This window comes from Mus musculus, chromosome 10 (assembly GCF_000001635.26).
Source record: "Mus musculus strain C57BL/6J chromosome 10, GRCm38.p6 C57BL/6J".
In the NCBI taxonomy this organism is placed as follows: Eukaryota; Metazoa; Chordata; class Mammalia; order Rodentia; family Muridae; genus Mus; species Mus musculus.
The window spans coordinates 80,798,658-80,817,213 of record NC_000076.6 but is presented as its reverse complement, the minus strand read 5'-3'; the positions used below and the strand labels follow the sequence as shown (position 1 = coordinate 80,817,213).

Here is an 18,556-nt window from a genome sequence, read left to right as displayed (position 1 = left end):
GTACACATGAAGTTACACTAAATAAATAAACGTTAAGGAAACTGTCTGGTAACAGGAGGTGGCCACTTCAGTCTCTATATCCCCTCTGGTAGGAATCTCAGCTAGGGTCACCCCCATAGACTTCCTGTAACCTCACCTGTCCCAGGCCTCTAGCTGGTCCCAGAGGTGTCTCCCCATCAATTTCCAACCCTCTTCCCCTCCCCCAACATCTGACCGCCTTCCCGTACCCCTCCTTGCCCCCTCCATCCTTCCATCCACCACTAATGTCTATTTTATTTCCCCTTCTGAGTGAACTTCATGCGTTCTCCCCCGGGCCCTCCTTTTTAGCTTCTTTGGGTCTGTACAGTGTAACATGGTTCCTGTATATAATGGCTAATATCCACTTATCAGTGACTACATACTATGCATGTGCTTTTGGGACTGGGTCACCTCACTCAGGATGATATTTTCTAGTTCCATTCATTTGCCTGCAGATTTCATGATGTCTTTCTTTATAATAGCTGAGTAATATTCTATTGTGTAAATGTACCACATTTTCTGTATCCATTCTTTGGTTGAGAGACATTTAGGTTGTTTCCAGTATCTGGCATCTTTTGGGTATAAGCCCAGGAGTGGAATAGCTGGGGCTTCAGGTAGAACTATTTCCAATTTTATGAGGAAGCACCAGAGATAAAGCCAACCAGCTATGTGAGACTTCAAGTAAGTGGTCACTAGCCACTTCCCCAATTAGGCAAGGGGTAGCAGGCTTAGAAGTATCCAACAGCTGGGCGTGGTGGTGCACGCCTTTAATCCCAGCACTTGGGAGGCAGAGGCAGGCAGATTTCTGAGTTCAAGGCCAGCCTGGTCTACAGAGTGAGTTCCAGGACAGCCAGGGCTATACAGAGAAACCCTGTCTCGAAAAAACAAAAACAAAAAACAAAAACAAACAAACAAACAAAAAAAGAAGTACCCAACCATTGAGTTAGCCAAGGCTTTTTAAAATTAACTGGCGTGTGTGTGTGTGTGTGTGTGTGTGTGTGTGTGTGTGTGTTTGTGTGTGTGTGTTTTCCATTCAGAGATCTGAGATAGCTCCTGAGCAGGTGCCTGTGAGATCTGTTGGGAGCGCAAAGTGGTGTAGCCAAAACCTCACCAATACAGTGGGGTCATATTTGTACTTATTCATCATGGGTCCTTTCATGTGTTTGCTACAGCAAAATGTCCTTTCACCTGTGTCTGCTTCAGAAAAATACTCCTTCCCATGTCTACTTTAGCAAGACGCTTTGTCTCCTGTGTGCCCCAGCAAAACATCATTTGACATAACTGACTTTCCAAAGTAGAAGTCGCCAGTCGGTGGTGGCACATGCCTTTAATGCCAGCACTTGGGAGGCAGAGGCAGGCAGATTTTTGAGTTCGAGGCCAGCCTGGTCTACAAAGTGAGTTCCAGGACAGCCAGGACTACACAGAGAAACCCTGTCTCAGGGTATGGGGATGTGTGGGGTGACACCTAGAGAGGGGCTCCCCCTTCTCAAGGAGAAAGGGAGGGAGAAATGGGGGTATGTTCTGTGTGAGGGGGCACTGGAAGAAGAGGGAGGCTGATATTGGGATGTAAAGTAAATAAATAAATTGTTAAAAAATGTAAAAAGGAAAACAATAAAATAAGAAATATAAAAAGTGGACTGGAGCCGGGCAGTGGTGGCACATGCCTTTAATCCCAGCACCTGGGAGGCAGAGGCAGGCAGATTTCTGTGTTCAAGGTCAGCCTGGTCTACAAAGTGAGTTCCAGGACAGCCAGGGCTAAACAGAGAAACCCTGTCTTGAAAAAAAACAAAAAACAAAACAAACAAACAAAAAAAAAAAAACAAAAAAGAAAGAAAGAAAGAAAAAAGAAAAACCAAAAATAAAATAAAATAAAATAAAATTGGACTGGAGAGTTGACTCAGCTGTTAAGAGCACTGACTGCTCTTCTTGAGGTCCTGAGTTCAAATCCCAGCAACCACATGGTGGCTCACAACCATCTGTAATGGGATCTGATGCCCTCTTCCAGTGTGTCTGAAGATAGCTGCAGTGTTCTTATTAATAATAAATTTTTAAAATTCCATTTTAAAGAAATAGAAAAAGTGGGCTGGAGAGGTGGCTCGATGGTTAAGAGCACTGACTGTTCTTCCCTGAGTTCAAATCCCAGCAACCACATGGTGGCTCACAACCATCTGTAATGAAATCTGACGCCCTCTTCTGGTGAGTCTGGAGACAGCTACAGTGAACTTAGATATAATAATAAATAATACTAAATAAATATTTTTTTTTGAAAAGGAATATAAAAAGCAACCCCGTTGCCATTGACAACAGTAACAATGGTCTCCAAATGGCTGCATTGGGTCGTGCTGTGCTTGTTCACTGATGAAGCAACTCCATGGGCCGATGATAACGTCGTGTATGAACTGTGCCAGCATGGACAGGTTCCTTAGTGCAGTGAGCTGTGGCAATGCAAAGTGCAGGCTCCCCAGCGCGCAGCCCTGTGCAGCAGCATTCTTCTGGCAAACATCCCTCAGGGAGTGAGCTCTTGGCCGCCTGAATCCCACTTTGCACACGTGGAAACAGAGGTTCTGAGAAGCCTTGAGAGATGAAGCCACAAACGTGTCACTACCTAAAATTTCCATGCTTCGGGAGGGGGTAGAATGGGGTGAGGGGTGGAGCTCCACCTAGAGTTCCCAGGGAGGGGTTGAGGTTACATAAAGTAACTCAAGTAGTATAAAGAGAAACCCCGAGTGGGCTGGAGAGATGGCTTAGCAGTGAAGAGCACTGACTACTCTTCTACTCTTCCAAAGGTCCTGAGTTCAATTCTCAGCAACCACATGGTGACTCACAACCTGTAATGAGATCTGATGCCCTCTTCTGGTGCCTTTGAAGTCAGTTACGTGTACCTATGTATAATAATAAATAAATCTTGAAAGAGAGAGAGAGAGAGAGAGAGAGAGAGAGAGAAAGAGAGAGAGAGAGAGAGAGAGAGAGAGAGAGAGAGAAAGAGAGAGAGAGAGAAAGAGAGAGAGAGAGAAAGAGAGAGAGAGAGAAAGAGAGAGAGAGAGAAAGAGAGAGAGAGAGAAAGAGAGAGAGAGAGAGAGAGAGAGAAAGAGAGAGAGAGAGAGAGAAAGAGAGAGAGAGAGAGAGAGAGAAAGAGAGAAAGAGAGAAAGAGAGAAAGAGAGAAAGAGAGAAAGAGAGAAAGAGAGAAAGAGAGAAAGAGAGAAAGAGAGAAAGAAAGAAAGAAAGAAAGAAAGAAAGAAAGAAAGAGGAAGACACAAGTAAATCTCTATGAGTTCAAGGCCAGCCTGGTCTACCTACAGAGAGCAAGTTCCAGGGAAGCAAAGACAAGACAAGAAAAGAAAGCATGAAGCACTGGCAAACAGTTGTGAGTGAACCTGGAACGCAGGGCAGGGACGAGCCTGCACAGAGCAGAAGCTTCAGATATGGCTGCTGGAGTCACAGTTGCCTAGGCCCCTGGACACCAGGGCAGCAGACAAGATCCCCTGATTCATTGCTGGAGGAGCAGGCTGTGTACTGAAGTAGGAGTGGGTCACCCCTCAGTCAGCTCTCTGCTCTGTAGCACTGTTGGGGTGGTGGCCACCCTGCCAGTGACTCTGTGGAAGTCCCTCCTCCTGGCTCCCTGGCTCTTTCCAATTGGTGTCCCCAGCTGTCTCTGGCCACCTGTTCCTGTCCATCCCAGGCCGCCCCTCCGTCCACTATCTTGTCTCTCAAGCCCAGCTCGGAGGCTGTCGGGTAAGAGGGGCTGTGGGGAGACCTGGGCAGAGGTGTGGGTCCCTGGTTCTTGGTGTGGGAACCTCTGATGCCCATAAGGGTCTCCAGTTCCTGTGACTGTCACCCCCTACACACACAGAGGTGGGGGCCAAACTCTTTCTGTCTCCTGTGTTTCAGCTCCCTTCCCCCATGTGGAAAACTCTTCCAGGTTCTATTTTCATTTCATTTTTTAAATTACATTTTAATTTTTTATTTTTTGGTGTACATGTAGGCACTAGATGCTAAGGTAAATGCTAAAATGCTAAGGTGCATGTGTGGTTGTCAGAAGACGACCTGAGGCGTCTTGTCTCCCCTTCCAGCGATGGAGTGTGAGTAAAGGGAATTGAAGGATTGAATTCAGACCATCAGACTGAGCTACAAGCTCCTTTCCCTGATGAGCCATCTTGCCAGCCCATCCTCTCCCTGATTTTAAAGTGTTTCTGTTTGGGCATGGAGGCACATTAAGAGTGACAGCCAGAAGCCATGGGGACATCCCCTTTTACCATAATAAGCTAGGTCTTGTGTTTGGCTTCGATTCAGCACAGCCTCTGGTCTCAATTTCTCCATGTGCCCTATGGGAAAGGGGGCAGGAAAGCTTGTCTTGCTCCACAGTTGCTACAGTGAGGGCCAGTTGGTCCAGGCTGCTGGGGCTTCAGCGGTGCTCCCCACCCTCAGGTCAGTGAGACAGTCAGTGCTAGGGGAGGATTGGGAGCAAAGGCCTGGGGAGGGGCTGGGCTGCTAGACTCACCCATCTTGCTGGCTTTAGACACTGGATAAAAATAGTTGATGGCCTCAGAGAACATGAGCCGGCCCTGGGAGGAGGGTTCCCGCGTGGGCCTCTGGATTTATTACTGTGTGACCTTGAGTGGGCCCTGAGTCTCTCTGAACCACAGTTTAGTCTTTTGCTGTGCTGCTAGATTCTGGAGTCCTGCAGTGGCTGGGCTCTGGGGGAGGGGTCTTGAGGAGGCTGTGCTGAGAGCATGTATAAAGACAGAGACCACATCCTCCCTCCCTCCCCATCTTCCAGTCTCTATGACTACCAGAGGCCTGGAGGACCTGGATGGGGGCCTGGGCAGCTGCCTCCCCAGTGATGACCTCCCATTTCTGGAGGAACCAGCCTCAGGCCGGCGGCCAGAGAGCAAGGCTCGAGGTACAGTGACTGAGGATCACCTGGCAGATCTGGATTGGAATCCATGATGACACATACTGTGTGTCTTTGGCAAACGTGTCTCTGAGCCTCATACCCCACACCCCTTGTCATCTGGAGTGGAGGCAGAGTTGGGGAGGAGACGGGACAGGATCCTTTACGGGTGGTGAATAGCCCACTGTTTTACTTACAGGGACATCCAGGCGGGCCGACTCCAGTGACTGGACCCATGTGAGTAGTTTCTCTCTTTCTCTCTCTCTCTCTTTCACTCTCTCTTTCTTCTTCCTTCTTTTTCTTCTTCTTGAGTTAGGGTCTCATATAGCCCAGGCTGTCCTCAAATTCAAACCTCAAGGATGATCCTGAACTCTGAGCCTCCTGCCTTTCCCTCCTGACCCCACACCTGGCTTACGTGATGCTGGGGACAGAGTCCTGGCTTCCTGCATGCTGGGTGAGCTATAGCCCCACAGGCCTTACAAATCTTTCCCTCATTTTTGTTTTTTTGTTTTTCGAGACAGGGTTTCTCTGTGTAACTCTGGCTGTCCCAGAACTCACTTTGTAGACCAGGCTGGCCTCGAACTCAGAAATCCGCCTGCCTCTGCCTTCTGAGTGCTGGGATTAAAAGCGTGTGCCACCCCGCCCGGCTTCTTTCCCTCATTTTTAGTTGATGTCTATGAATGCTTACTTCTATTTTATTTTTATTTTATGAGTTTCGCCTGCACACATGTGTTCCTCATGCCTGAAGAGGTCAGATGCAGACATCTGACCAGGAGCTGGAGTCCCATGTGGGTGCTGGGAATCGAACCTGAGTCCTCTGCAGGAGCAGCTGGTTCTGTAACTACTTAGCTGTCTCTCCAGCTTCTGTGTATTCACACATATATGTATGTGTGTGTGTGAGGTTGTCTTAGTCAAGGTTTCTATTCCTGCACAAACATCATGACCAAGAAGCAAGTTAGGGAGGAAAGGATTTATTCAGCTTATACTTCCACATTCCACAAAGGAAGTCAGGACTGGAACTCAAGCAGGTCAGAAAGCAGGAGCTGATGCAGAGGCCATGGAAGGATGTTACTTACTGGTTTGCTTCCCCTGGCTTGCTCAGCTCGCTTTCTTATAGAACTCAAGACTATAGCCCAGGGATGGCACCACCCACAGTGGGCCCTCCCCTCTTGATTACTAACTGAGAAAATGCCTTACAGCTGGATCTCTCAGAGGCATTTCCTCAAGGGAGGCTCCTTTCTCTGTGATAACTCCACCTTGTGTCAAGTTGACAGACAAAACCAGCCAGTATAGTATATATGTATATACATATATATGCACATTTGTATGTATGTATGTATGTATGTATGTATGTATGTATGTATGTATGTATGTGTATGTATAATGATGTCTGTGTGTGTGAACACATGCACAGCCAGGGATCAGATGCCAAATCCCTAGACTCTGTTTTCTCCTTCCACAAGGTGGGTCAGGGGTGGGGGTGTCCAACTCAAGCTATCAGATTTGTAGGCAGCGCAGTCACCCACTGAGCTGCTTGGCTGGGCTCCTCCGTTTTGATTTTTAGAGACAGAGTCTCCCTTTGAAACTCAGGCTGGCAACCAACTCCAAGCAATCCTCCTGACTCATCCTCCTGAGGGTTGGGATAACAGAGTCTGTACAACTCACTTGTAAGGAGATGGCAGCCCACAGGACTTCTGGACTGACACTCCTCGTGGAACTGTCTCCGATGCCCTACAGGTCCTTCAGGACCCAGTTGCTGCTGGCGCTGGGGATGCCGGGCTCAAGAAGATGGAAAAAGAGCTAGCGGGCAAGGAGAGCACAGCTGGCAAAGCGGGAACAAGTGGGTCTGCTCGGGGGAGGGTGAGCAGGTGGGGATGGTCTGCACACTGGGACGGAGTAGGAACCATAGGCGACAGGCGGATCCATGCTTGTCCTTCAGGCCCCCGGATCGTTCCTGCACGTAGGAAGCCGCAGGCTCCGCCTCCCCTGCAGCCGCCCCCGCCTCCCCTGCAGCCGCCCCCAAGGACGCCAAGCGATGACCTGCCCTGGGGAGATCTGACGCTCAACAAGTGCCTGGTACTGGCCTCGCTGGTGGCCCTGCTGGGCTCGGCTCTTCAGCTGTGTCGGGGTGAGCTCCACAAGACAGGGTCTCCACAGGGGTTGGGGGCATTCCCTGTAGCCTTGCCCAGGCTGCGACTCTTCTGTTCCTACAAACCTTATCCTCAAGCGTCTCTGCCCCTATTCCTGGAATAGCCAGTCCGCCAGCCTGAGAGGCCCACGGTCACACCTAGCTCCTAGTTTTATGGTGTCTACCTTAAGTTTCACAACCAGGCCTAGTTCCAGATGTTCTGAGCTTTTCATTCATTCATTCATTCATTCATTCATTCATTCATTCATTTTGAGACAGAGTCTCACTATGTAGCCCTAGCTGGCTGGAATCCAATATATATTCCAGGCTGGCCACAAACTTAGAGAGCTCTGCCTGTCTCTCCCTCCTGAATGCTGGAAAGTGTGCCACCACCATCCAGACCTTAAAAAAAAAAAAAAAAAGAAAAGAAAAGAAAAAGAAAAAGAAAAAAAGAAAAGAAAAAAAAAAGAAAGAAAAAAGACAAAACTCTCAAGACCTCAACCTCTCTATGTAGCTTAGGCTGGTCTCCTGACCCTCCCTACTTTGACCTCCCAAGATCTAGGAATGGCAGGAGTATACCTTGGGCCCTGGCTTTTGTTTTGAATCAAGGGCTCCCTTTACAAAGGCACAAGCTAGCCTGGGTCTCATGGCAATCCTTGTGCCTCAGCATTCCTCCAGCCAGGATGACAGACATACACGACTGAGCCGGGTCCTCCCACTCCATCCGAGAAGGGTTCTCCACTTCATCCTGGAGCAGAGGATCGCCCCCACGATTATTATTGCTAGCAACCCTCGTGCAGCTGGGGGCGGGGAATGGCCACTCCAAAGAGAAAAAAGAGAGGTCTCTAGGAGGAGGTTGGGGTATCCCAGTGGAGTTCTGGGGGTGAGGGCAAAGAAGAGGTGGGTGGCTGTGCTCATTCCTCCACTTCAGACTGCCTGCCTTTCAGACGCAGTGGCTGGGGAGGTCGTGGCTGCCCCTCACCCATGGGTCCCGCCCAGCTCTCCACCAAAGAAGGAAGCGTCGCCAGCGGTAAGCCTTCCTTCCAGAGATTTCACCTGATGGGGCTGCTCACCAAGGGAGAAGGAGACCAGGCCTGAGCACGCGGATCCCAAGTCCCCACTTTGTCTCTTGGCAGCCTAAGCCTCCGGTTTTGGTGTCTCCATCCGGGTCTCCTCAGCCGAAGCCTGGGCCACCCCAGGCACGGATGCAGGATGAGCCTGAGCTTCCCGGGAGCCCTGAAGCTACAGAAACCCGGGTAGAACGTGGAGGGTCCATCTCGGAAGCCTCTGGGGAGGAGAGCGTACCCCTTGGGGACCGAGGGTCCCAGGAGAAGCCACGGAAAGAGAAGCCAAGTAAAGGGGAGAAACTGAAGAAGGAGAAGCCGAGAAGGGAGAAGCCGAGGAGAGAGGATAAGTCACAGGTCACTGGGGAGCCCCGTCAATCACTGCCACGGCGCTGGGAGGCGCGGGAAGGAGGCCGTCGGCCATGGGGACGGGACTCCAGGGACCTCCTCGAGCATGGGAAGCTGCAGGCCTGGGCTCCCCGGCGAAGGCATGACCGTGATGACCGGCCCAGACAGAAGCGAGGGAAGGGGCGTGACTGATCCTGTGTCCCCTGGGCGAATCCTGTGTCCCTTCTCCCTGTAGCACCAGCAAATAAAGGCCGTGTTGTGACAGCAAGATCATCTACTCCTTTGTGCCTGGACCCTAAGGGTCGCAGAGATGGGGATAGGGCCGGTGAGATAGTGAAATGGGTAAAGGCGCTTGCTGCCAAGCCTGACCGCCTGAGTTCGATCTCGCGACCCACACGGAATGAACTCCACTTAGTTCTGCCTTCTGCAATCCATCTGTACCCTATGCGCCTGCGTAAGCCTGTGCAACCAAGCCTGGCTTTAAGTCCTGATCCTCTTGGGTCCACCTCCAGAGTGCTGGGGTGACAGGTGTGCACCGCTATACTTGGCTGTTTGTTTTGCTTTTAAAGATCTGGGCGCGTGTATGTTGGGGTGTGCAAGTGTCCTTTGGGGCTGAGCCATTTCTCCAGCTCCCCTGTTTTTGAAACAGTTTTGCTCTTTAATTTCAGGCTGACTTGAAGCATTTCTCCTGCTTTAACTTCCTTCCGGCCAGACACCTATCTCTCCCCGCCACACATAACAAATTAATTAACTAATTAAAAAGTGACAGGGTCCAGGAGTTTAATCCTAGCACTGGGGAGACAGAGGCAAGCTGGTCGAGAGAGGAGAGAAGAGAGAGAGAAGAGAGAGCAGAGAGAGGAGAGAGAGGGTGAGAGTGAGTGAGTTAGAGTTCCAGGACCACCAGGGCTACACAGATCCTGTTTTGAAATCAGAAAAGTGAGAGGGACACACGGGAGTTAGGGGCTGGATGGGAAGGACTCAGGCCTTGCATTCCAGAAGGGAGGTTGACAGGAGTTTCCTCCACCCACAGATACCCCAGCTGAGTGTTTGCTGATCTTTATTAGGGCGCTGACTGGGGGCGGGGGGGGGGGGGGAGGGGAGGAGGAGGGCGGGCGTCACCGGCAGCCGCACTCGGTGGCTACCATGTTGGGCACGTGGTGCGCGCTGATGCGCTCCTCGGACAGGCTGATGAGCAGCTTGCCCGCGTAGGCAGTGGGCACGCAGCAGGGCAGGCGGCCCAGGGCAGCCCCGCGAGCCTGCATTTTTAGCAGCAGCACCACGTGGTTCCCGTAGCGCGGATTACGGTCAGACTGCGGCCACGCGCAGGCGCCTTGGCAGTTGTTGGCTTGGTAGGTCTCCGGGATGAGCACTGAACGCTCCGCGCGCAGATCTACACTCAGCTCGCGCAGCGCGCAAGGCCCGTCTGTCCCTGTCCCCGCGCTGCGCCCCGTTCTCCCACGCCCTTCCCGCCCATGCCACTCGGCACGTAAGCCCTGCAGCGCCTTTAGCAGCAGCAGCGCGCGCAGCGGGTCCCCGGAGCTGCGGGAGTCGTTGGGACACAGCGCTAGCAGGCGCGCCAGCAGCGGGGGAGCTGTGGGTGGCAGACCCGGGAGGTCCCGCAGCTCTGAGGCTGCCGCCTGCAGCTCCACTGCCACCCTGCGTTGCAGGCCCGCTGCCCAGGGAGCAGAAGCGGGGCCGTGCAGCGGCATAGGTTCCCTCTCCGTGGCCGCAGCGGGTGACAGCAGCAGTAATAGGGGTTCCTCCCAGTCGAGCAGGCGTCCCAGTGCTGCGGGGTCTGACAGGTTGACCAGGCCCTGTGGGAAGCTGGCCAGCGCACCAGGGTCCAGGGCCAGTTGCGTGTTCGAAGCCTGGGTCAGAGGTCCCCGCAGAGCACGAACCAAGCGAGTGAGGGTCTCTAGGAAGGGGTCGGCGCTGTGTGGCAGGGCCTCAGGCTCCAGGGACAGTCTGGAATAGAACGAAGTGGGCCAGCTGTGAGCACAAGAGGCTATGGTGGACCAACTACCCCCTCCAACGTCCCAGTTCCTCCTCCATCCCTGTGCGCACCCAGGCTGCGGGAAAGGCATGGTGTCCAGCTGGCCGTGTGCTGGCTGCGGTGACGGCTCGGCGGGTGGCAGCACCACCAGGGTGGGAGTCATCCGCGTGAAACAGCGGGAATCAGAGCCAAATAGAAAGGCTTGCAGCTGATCGATGCTCAGGGTGGCACCTGTAGAGGGTGGGCACGTGCTGGCTGAGGGCTGGGGTTAAGGGCAGCTTCCTTCCACTCTGTCCCCTCCCCTCTGCCAGGACCTACCTTCTCTGCTTGGTTGAAGGGTTAAGATGAGGCCCGAGCCGCTCCAGGCCCCCGCTGGGAAGTCCACGGTTAGCACCAAATAGCGGGTGTCCCGAGTAGGGCAGAGGTTCTGTGGACACAGGGACTCTTGTCAGCAGGACTGGGGAAGATGGTCAGGCTACAGGCACCACCCCTGCCATACTGGGAATAGCCTCCCAGGTGTACTCCTAACCCCACCAACCCTTCCATTTGGCACAACCTCAACCAGAAGGCTGTTAGGGGATGGGCCCATGCCAGTCTCTGGTACCTGTGTGCCCCGCAGTCCAGTCCCTGTGACTGTGACCTGGGGGCCTGGTCCAGGGTATAGCACTAACAGGGCCTGCTCCCAGCGGCTGGCTCCCCCAGGTGGAGGCTCTTGGAACTTCAGCAAGAGCTCGGGCTCCCATATCACTGTGGGCAAATATTGGTTGACTGAGTCTCTGAGGCCATTAGCTTCAGTCCCTCAAGATCTGTCCTACAGAAATTCCCTCAGCTGGACTCTTCACTGGAGATCTTCTGGGGCCATGTAGGCCTGAGGGACCCTGATCCAAGGTGTGGAGACCTTGCTTGTAAGGACACAGCAGCTCTGCTGTCATCTGTCTGGAAGGTGTGATCATTGGGGTGTGTCCTGCCATCTTGCCCACTACAGTTCCTGAAAGGGTGTATAAGGTTCTGCCTAGCAATCCAGCGAGGCCCCCTCCCCCAAACCCCCCTCCCCCAGCTTCTGCCCTAACTCACTCAGTCCCAAGGCATCATGGGCGCTGAGACAGAGTCCATCACGTACCTTCAGCCAGATGTAGGACTAGCAACTGCTGTTCTCCAGTCTCCCCTAGCCAGGCCCCAAGGCGCTGCAGGGCAGGCAGGGTAGCCTGGGAGTCAGTGCTGCAGACTCCGAAGGTGGCCAGGTCTTGGGGTCCCCAGCGAGACTCCTGGACAGCCTCCAGGAAGGCATACTCATAGCTGTTCAGACCCCCCACCACCCTCAGGGAAGCTCTGCTTGTGTTCCCCTCTCCTCTCACTGTCACCAGGCACAAAGGTTCAGGGGGGCTGCTGGGGGGCCAGAGCTCATCTTCAAGGAAGATGAGGCCCCTGGTATTGGTGGCCAGGTTTTCAACCGCCTCAGGCTGTAACACAGCCCCCATAGTCGCTAGCAGCAGTACCAGTGGAGAGAGGTGTGGCCCCTGCATGGTGGTACAGCAAGGTCCGGGTGGCCCTGCTTATATGTATGGCTGAGCCAGATTGCTTGCTTGGGAGGGACGCCCCTATCAACACCAAAGGTGACCTTGGGGGACAGTGCCTGGCACTTTTCATGCCCAGCAGGTGGGAGGCGACTGTCTCAAAGGGCTTTCTGTCCTCAGAGCTGGGCCCATAACTGCAGAGGCCTGAGCTGTCCTTGAGTAGCTCCCATCTCCCTGGGGAGCCCACCTGGAGGACGCCCCAGGTCACCACAGCTTCAACAGAGACAAGCAGTATCCACCCTCCCCACTACCAAACACACAGCAGACAGGGAGACACGGGGGAGGCTGTTTAATAGGCTCAAGGCAGGACAAATAGAAAACCTTCCAAGGACTGGCAATGGGAAAAGACCACACAGACAACAGAGGCTGGTGGGGGGACTGCTCAGTTGCCTGGGGGAGGGGGAGGCATGTTCCCAGGGCCATCTGAGGGGAGTGGGGGCCTCAGCATGGGGGGCATAGGAGCAGGGTGCACCCCAGGATTTGAGGGGTGAACCCCTGGAGGCTGAGGGTGGACCCCCGGGGCAGCAGGGTGGACTCCAGGAGGCGGCTGAGGGTGAACCCCTGGTGCCTGAGGGTGGATCCCAGGGGCTGGGGGGTGTACCCCAGGGGCTTGAGGGTGTACTGCAGGAGCAGGTGGGTGTACCCCTGGAGCCTGAGGATGAACTCCAGCTGATGGAGGAGGGTGTACCCCTGGAGCTGGTGGGTGCACCCCTGGAGCTGGTGGGTGCACCCCTGGAGCTGGTGGGTGCACCCCTGGAGTTGGGGGGTGTACCCCTGGAGCTGGTGGGTGGACACCTGGAGCTGGTGGGTGCACTCCTGGGGCTGGTGGGTGCACTCCAGGGGTGGGTGGGTGCACTCCAGGGGCTGGGGGATGGACCCCAGATGTTGGTGGATGGACCACTGGTGCTGGGGGGTGTACCCCAGGAGCTGGGGGATGGACTCCAGATGTTGGTGGGTGTACTACTGGGGCCGGGGGGTGCACCCCAGGAGCTGGTGGGGGCATCTGGGGAGGTCCAGGGGGCCCAGAGGGAGCAGGCCCAGTGGGGGGCATAGGAGGGAGAGGCAGGCCACCAGGTGGAGGTGGGGGCAAGGCATCAGGGAGTGGTGGGCGAGGAGGCAGTCCATTCATGAGTGGGGGCGGGGGCCGCTTGACGCCTGGGGGTCCTGCTGGGAGGCTGGGAGGTGCTGGGGGCTTCTCCATCTTAAAGTGGAACTGAAGAAAAAACTGTAGGAGAGAGGGTCAGTGACTGGGGCAGGGCCACTGAGGAGCGCTGAGAGAGTACCCACGCAAGGCCTGTGGAACCTCACCTGCTTGGTTTCTCTGTTCCAGTGGGTCCAAAACTTGCCCTCAGCCTTGTCAATCTCCCGGCTTGGCACCTAGGGAGAAAGTCAGAGGCTGCAGCACCCCAAGGAGGGGCTAGGATACACAGACAGCTGAATTTAGCTGCTCTCTCTGTCCTGTAGGGTCGCTACCTTGAAAGCAATGGTCTCATAGGGCTCAGCAGCCATGAGCAGGTACTGCCAGCGGCGGTCTGGAGGCTCGATCCTCTGCTCATAAGCAGACATGAAACGGTGGCGTGGCATGATACCCTCTGCGATCTCAGGGTAGTCAATCTGTAAAACATGCACAGCACTATTGGCATCACCACCCGTGTGTCTGGTCCACCCCTGACTGGTCCCACCTCACCTGGAACAGCAGGCTCTGCTGGCCCATCTCTGTGTCCCTCTGCTTGGTCACTGCAACAGAAGGGATGGGGCTGTTATGTGCTGTGTGTGCACAACAGAACAGGGTTCCTCAACACAAGGCCTGGCTTCTCTGCCTAAGGCCACTGGCTAGGACCTAAAGTGAGGGAGGGCAACCCAACCCAGCACTCTATGCAGGGGCAGCTGTTGAAGTCCAAGAAGAGTATGAGGAGGGAGGTGCTGTGTCACAGCCTCCCCAGGACGGACCCTGCCTGCCAAAGGGGACTCTTGGCAACTTGGGTCCCTGGGCTCCTGCTGGCCATGTGATTGGTCTTCTGGCTAGGCCACGTCACCCAGGGGCCTCTGCAGAGGGGCTCCAGGGGCAGTGACTGCAACAGCCAGCCTCCCCCTCCTGCTTCTGGAGATTGCCAGTAGGGATGGTACTTATCAGCACCTGGGGGCTCTTGGCAACACTAAGGGAAAGATGCTTTGAGGACAGAGAAGTCGGCTGTGTGTCCTAGGGACAAGGGTATGTCCGGTGCCAGGGCCAGGGCTCATTCATGCCGTAGCCCCCAGCCATAGGGAGGCCATCACACACACACACACACACACCTTTGTACCCAGGGCGGCCAATCTTCACAAACTTCTTCACCTCCACCTTGACCTTCTCCGGTGCAGGCTGGGCGGGGGCTTCTTTGGCCTCCTTGGCAGCTCGCCGGGCCCTGCAAACAGACACAAGTGCTTGGGCCCTCCACCAGCCACCAAGGCCAAGCACCAGGAGCCAGAGGCCCTGCCCTCAAGAGTTGAGGGAGAGGATTAGGCGGCTCTGCCCTGGGGTACACCAAGCAGGGCAGAACAGGTGAGAATCCTGGCACCACCAATGTCCTTGCCCCTTGGCCATCTGCTCTGTACTGAGACAGTAAGGCTAAACATGGGCTGGGGATGGGGGGAGGGGGTCAAGAATGTAGACGCAGGTAGCCTCTCCCCTCCCCTCCCCATTCATCCAGCCAGATTTCCCTACTGAGTAACAGTGTTGTGGTCCCGGGGAACCAGGGCTGTAGGGACTCACAAGTTAGTCTGATGTTTCTTCCCTTGGGTATGGGCCAGGTAGCTCCCCTGCAAAGAGAAAGGAGACATGCTGCTGAAGGTAGGGAGGGCAGGACGGGCACCTGGCAGAGCAACTGTACCGGCTTAGCTGAGGCCTGGGGCTCAGCCAAGCATGGGAGCCTACAGGGCATCACAGTGGCTGTGGCTGCACTTGGGAGACCTGTGACTAGCCTCTGCACCCATCCCTCCCCAGAAATTCCTCTGCAGTTTAGAGCAGCATTCACTGCAAAAGTCTGTAGTGCTGAGTCCACCAGTGGGAATAGGCAGCTGTCCGGAGGAGCTTCCAACAGAGGCCTGGAACCTAGAACACTGCTCATCACCACCCCACTGTCAACCCGGCCAGACCTGTTCCATCCATGCCTGATCAGTCTGGTCCTCCAGCAAGAGGGGTGGGAAAGGAGGGGTGGGAACTCCCAGTGTCCTTGCCCCTCCAGAAAAAGGGACAATAGCCACACCCCCTCCCTTTAGCCCCAAAATGCAGAAGTGACTCTGCTGATGGCTGGTATCCATTACTATTTGTAAGGTCATTCCCAGAGCACACAGTCAAAGCAAAAGGATAAAGGATAGCTGGTGTCCAGCCAACCTGTGCGGTTATGTTAGAGGACAGCCTGGGACACAGGCAGGAGCATCAGGAGTACACGGGGCCAGCCAGCCCTCCACAGTGAGACCCTGCCTCAAGGGCTGACCTAGATAAAGCTCACTGCTTACCTGGCATGCTAAGCCCTAGGCTGAGCTCTGATCCCCAGAATTGAGAAAAAAAAGAAGTCAATGAGACCAGACCAATACTGAGTGAGTGGGCTGGCTCTGGGTGGCAGGTCCAAGGCCTACCAATGTCACCTCACTCGAGTATAACAGTGGAGAAAAAGCAGGGGCAGATACCTCATTGTTATGCAGAGTCAGGCAGAGTTTGCACTCATAGGATCCCAAGTGGTTCTTCATAAAATACGGGTCCTGGGAGTGAATAAATGTACCGTTAGACTGCATGAACCAAGGACTGAGGCATGTGAGAGCTCTGTGGATGTGGGAACTGGCACCCCCTCCCCCCGACCTTGTTGATGTCAATGGTTTCCAGGGCCAATTGGCGCAGACGCTCTCTCCGATCCCGGTTGCTCTCAGAGGAGGAGGCTACGCCCCCACTCCCAGTCTTGCCTCCAGGTCTGTGCTGAAAGTCCATGATGCAGGCCTGGGTGCTTCAGGGGACAGGAAGAAACCTGGGGGAGTAAGGACAGCTAAGGCTCAGAACACTGTACATGATGCTAGGACGAGGTAGCCCAGCAGGCAGGTCATTCCCTTCGCTGAACTCCTGATCCTCCTAAGAGCTGTGACCACAGTTGAGCCACCTCTCCCCGGTGTTGTTGTTAATTTTTCTCATTATTATTATTATTATTAAGAGAGGATTCTCTATGTAGTCATGGTTACTCTCTACATAGATCAGGCTGGCCTGTGTGCCTGCCTTTGCAGGCATTAAAGGACACGCCCTCCTCCACCTGACACATGGCATATGGAGTGCTTGGTACCAAGGGTCCCATCTTTGAGGCTCAACCAAAGCCTATAGGCAGTGTCATCTGATGACAGAACACTTTAGACTACTCAGTGTCAGCCCCAGCCCTTGGTTTAAACCTATAGGTAAATTCAGAGACAGTACTCAGGAAACAAGTGGAGGCAGTCCTTGTTAATATTGCTGGAGCCTCCTGCAAATTTGACTTAAGAACCTTGAGGGCCAGGTACCTAGTTACCTCAGTGTCACCACAGAGTGTGTCTGGGACAGACAGGACACTGATACCACTGGCTGTCAAAGAGAAAGAGGCTAGAATGCAAAGGATACAAGATGCTCTAGATGCCGAGAGAATGGCTGAAAGATGTATATGGAAGTGGTGGGGCAGAACCAGCTTGTCGGATGTTTCATACTCAGCCACTTAAGGACTGAAAAGAGCATTGTCTACATCTTTGAAAGCTACTAAGAGACACATTCCCAGAGATGAAGTTGGCCAGATGCAAGAGCAGAGTCTAAGGGTGGCAGCATGGGCTTCTCAGAGCAAGAGGGCACCCGCAACAGCAGGATGGAAAACCACTTCAACCGCTGGCAAAGACAACTTTCAAGAACATAGGACTCTATACCTGGCCTCTGCAGGGAGCCTGGGTATCCAGCCACAGATGTGAGGGTGCACCTCAAGGGTGGAACACTTGTCCATCATGCATAAGGTCCCCTAGGGGTACATGTTTGAGGTTGAATGTGTATGGGTACCCACTGCAAAAATGCAGTTAGTTCATGAGCTTTGGAGGGAAAACAAACACTAGGACAAAACTGGCCTGGGCAGGCTGGAGAAGTGGCTCAGCGGTTAAGAGCACTGACTGCTCCTCCAGAGGTCCTGAGTTCAAATCCCAGCAATGATGTGGTGGTTCACAAACATCTGTAATGGAACCCGATGCCCTCTTCTGGTGTGTATCTAAAGACAGCTACAGTGTACTCATTATAAATAAATAAATCTTAGAAAAGCAAAACAAAACTGGGGCCTGGGTGAGCACACTGCTTGCTCTGTGGATGGGGCACCAAGCTCTGCAAACGCCCACCAACAGTTCCCAACCCCAGGAAACACAGAAAACGTAGGGCGTGGTGGTGTACACTTCTCATCCCATTTCTTTATCCAAGGTAGGAAGATGGTTAGGTTAGTGTTAGAGACCAAACCGGGCTGTGCAGTGAGATCCTATCTCAGATAAAAGAAAAAAGGGTGGCGGTAGGCTCCAGGGACTCTGATATCCCTTTCTGGACCCTATGGGTACCCCACTCACACACAAAGCTCCACACAGACACATTAAAACAAAATCTTTAAAAACGCGGGGAAGGGCATTTATCTGCTTGCTGACTACTGCTGCAACACGACCACCACGGCAGACCGCACCTTCATACCATCAGCCAAAATAAACCCTCGATTCCTTAAAACCAATCAAAACAGCCAAGTGTGGTGGCTCATGCTGTAAGTCCCACTATGCGAGAGAAGGCAGAGGCATGGCAATGTCTGTGAACTGGAAATCGGCCAAGTTTCCACACCGAGTTGCAGGTCAGCCCCAGTTAAGCAGTGAGACCCTGTCTGAAATAAATGAAAAGTTGTGCCGATGACTGGAGGGGCTCACACGTGAAACTTGGGACAGGAGGCCAGGACGCAGGGACGGGAGATGCGCAACCTCACGGACTACCGTAAGATTACCGATGAACGATCAATAAGGACAGAGACGTGGTATATGTTAAGGTAATGGTCTGGGAGGAGGCCTGGTCCCAGGACAAATCCCTTTTATGTGCAGATACCGTTATCTTTCAATCCCAGCAAGGGACCTGCTCCGGTGGACAGGAGCAGTGGTCGCCAGGGCCCCGATTAACGAAGGTGGAAACGGAAACAACCAAGGAGGTCAAAATACACGCCGAGACGCCACTCGGACACCCCGAACCACCCTGGAGGCCACAGAAGCGCCACCCAAGCCAGCAATCACGCGGCGACCCAACGGGCCTCGCGAGAGCGCGCTCTCCCGGCGGGCGCGCGCCGATCCTGAGGCAAGAGGGCGGCCGCTGCCTCTCCCCGTCCCGCCCCCGGGCTTTCGCTCCCACCTTCAAGCCTCCCCGACGGAGCAGCCGCCACCGACAAACTGTGCAGCTCCTCACCAACGCTAAGGCCTCGCTATCCGGGTTTAATCTCCGCCAAGGCCGCGGTTTCGCCGCGCGCGTGCGCACGACCGACGAAGCGATCCCTTCCGGG

The 18,556-nt window shown here is 54.1% G+C and overlaps 3 protein-coding genes across 6 annotated transcripts, besides 11 other annotated features; 1 reads left to right on the top strand and 2 right to left on the bottom strand.

Annotated features, from left to right (window-relative positions):
- Positions 1 to 3,472: 3,472 nt before the first annotated feature.
- Positions 3,473 to 8,720, top strand: Jsrp1 (junctional sarcoplasmic reticulum protein 1). 4 transcript variants are annotated; one of them, XM_006514170.4, is made up of 7 exons: positions 3,473 to 3,751; positions 4,382 to 4,444; positions 4,797 to 4,919; positions 5,110 to 5,147; positions 6,648 to 7,038; positions 7,986 to 8,068; positions 8,175 to 8,720. In XM_006514170.4, the coding sequence occupies exons 3-7, from the start codon at positions 4,802 to 4,804 to the stop codon at positions 8,640 to 8,642; spliced, it is 1,098 nt and encodes a 365-aa protein (XP_006514233.1). In that variant the 5' UTR covers positions 3,473 to 3,751; positions 4,382 to 4,444; positions 4,797 to 4,801; the 3' UTR covers positions 8,643 to 8,720. The 4 variants fall into 4 exon arrangements, with proteins under 4 accessions (XP_006514233.1, XP_006514232.1, XP_011241880.1 ...); XM_011243578.3 differs by having other exon boundaries at positions 3,538 to 3,751; positions 4,310 to 4,444; NM_028001.3 differs by lacking the exon at positions 4,382 to 4,444 and having other exon boundaries at positions 3,716 to 3,751; positions 6,648 to 6,750; positions 6,850 to 7,038; positions 8,175 to 8,718.
- Positions 8,721 to 9,534: 814 nt separating this feature from the next.
- Positions 9,535 to 11,974, bottom strand: Amh (anti-Mullerian hormone). The gene is made up of 5 exons (NM_007445.3): positions 11,564 to 11,974; positions 11,048 to 11,190; positions 10,762 to 10,870; positions 10,515 to 10,674; positions 9,535 to 10,415 (listed from the first exon to the last, which is right to left on the bottom strand). Exons 1-5 carry the CDS (start codon positions 11,964 to 11,966, stop codon positions 9,566 to 9,568), a joined length of 1,665 nt encoding a protein of 554 aa, NP_031471.2. The 5' UTR covers positions 11,967 to 11,974; the 3' UTR covers positions 9,535 to 9,565.
- Positions 11,932 to 12,152: a promoter, noted in NCBI's record as "-180 promoter". NCBI's record gives its function as "drives expression in male and female gonads" and the evidence as "EXISTENCE:reporter gene assay evidence [ECO:0000049][PMID:9636081]".
- Positions 11,932 to 12,263: a biological region, named in NCBI's record as "Amh promoter region". NCBI's record gives its function as "regulatory_interactions: Amh".
- Positions 11,981 to 11,995: a protein binding site, noted in NCBI's record as "WT1 binding site (WTS)". NCBI's record gives its function as "synergizes with Nr5a1 to positively regulate promoter activity" and the evidence as "EXISTENCE:protein binding evidence [ECO:0000024][PMID:12855602]".
- Positions 11,997 to 12,001: a TATA box. NCBI's record gives the evidence for it as "COORDINATES:motif similarity evidence [ECO:0000028][PMID:8205615]".
- Positions 12,004 to 12,037: a protein binding site, noted in NCBI's record as "GATA site gamma 1". NCBI's record gives the evidence for it as "EXISTENCE:protein binding evidence [ECO:0000024][PMID:10813843]".
- Positions 12,031 to 12,064: a protein binding site, noted in NCBI's record as "GATA site gamma 2". NCBI's record gives the evidence for it as "EXISTENCE:protein binding evidence [ECO:0000024][PMID:10813843]".
- Positions 12,036 to 12,053: a protein binding site, noted in NCBI's record as "GATA site". NCBI's record gives its function as "synergizes with Nr5a1 and Wt1 to promote transcription" and the evidence as "EXISTENCE:protein binding evidence [ECO:0000024][PMID:9636081]".
- Positions 12,058 to 12,077: a protein binding site, noted in NCBI's record as "MIS-RE-1 SF1 site". NCBI's record gives its function as "positive regulation of promoter activity" and the evidence as "EXISTENCE:protein binding evidence [ECO:0000024][PMID:8205615]".
- Positions 12,114 to 12,123: a protein binding site, noted in NCBI's record as "SOX binding site". NCBI's record gives its function as "synergize with Nr5a1 to promote initiation of transcription" and the evidence as "EXISTENCE:protein binding evidence [ECO:0000024][PMID:10571183, PMID:12732652]".
- Positions 12,171 to 12,202: a protein binding site, noted in NCBI's record as "GATA site gamma 4". NCBI's record gives the evidence for it as "EXISTENCE:protein binding evidence [ECO:0000024][PMID:10813843]".
- Positions 12,230 to 12,263: a protein binding site, noted in NCBI's record as "GATA site gamma 3". NCBI's record gives the evidence for it as "EXISTENCE:protein binding evidence [ECO:0000024][PMID:10813843]".
- Positions 12,292 to 18,479, bottom strand: Sf3a2 (splicing factor 3a, subunit 2). Its single transcript, NM_013651.4, has 9 exons — positions 18,409 to 18,479; positions 15,856 to 16,018; positions 15,687 to 15,758; positions 14,770 to 14,816; positions 14,313 to 14,422; positions 13,705 to 13,754; positions 13,491 to 13,631; positions 13,326 to 13,394; positions 12,292 to 13,242 (listed from the first exon to the last, which is right to left on the bottom strand). The coding sequence occupies exons 2-9, from the start codon at positions 15,979 to 15,981 to the stop codon at positions 12,400 to 12,402; spliced, it is 1,458 nt and encodes a 485-aa protein (NP_038679.3). The 5' UTR covers positions 15,982 to 16,018; positions 18,409 to 18,479; the 3' UTR covers positions 12,292 to 12,399.
- Between the last annotated feature and the right edge of the window lie 77 nt (positions 18,480 to 18,556).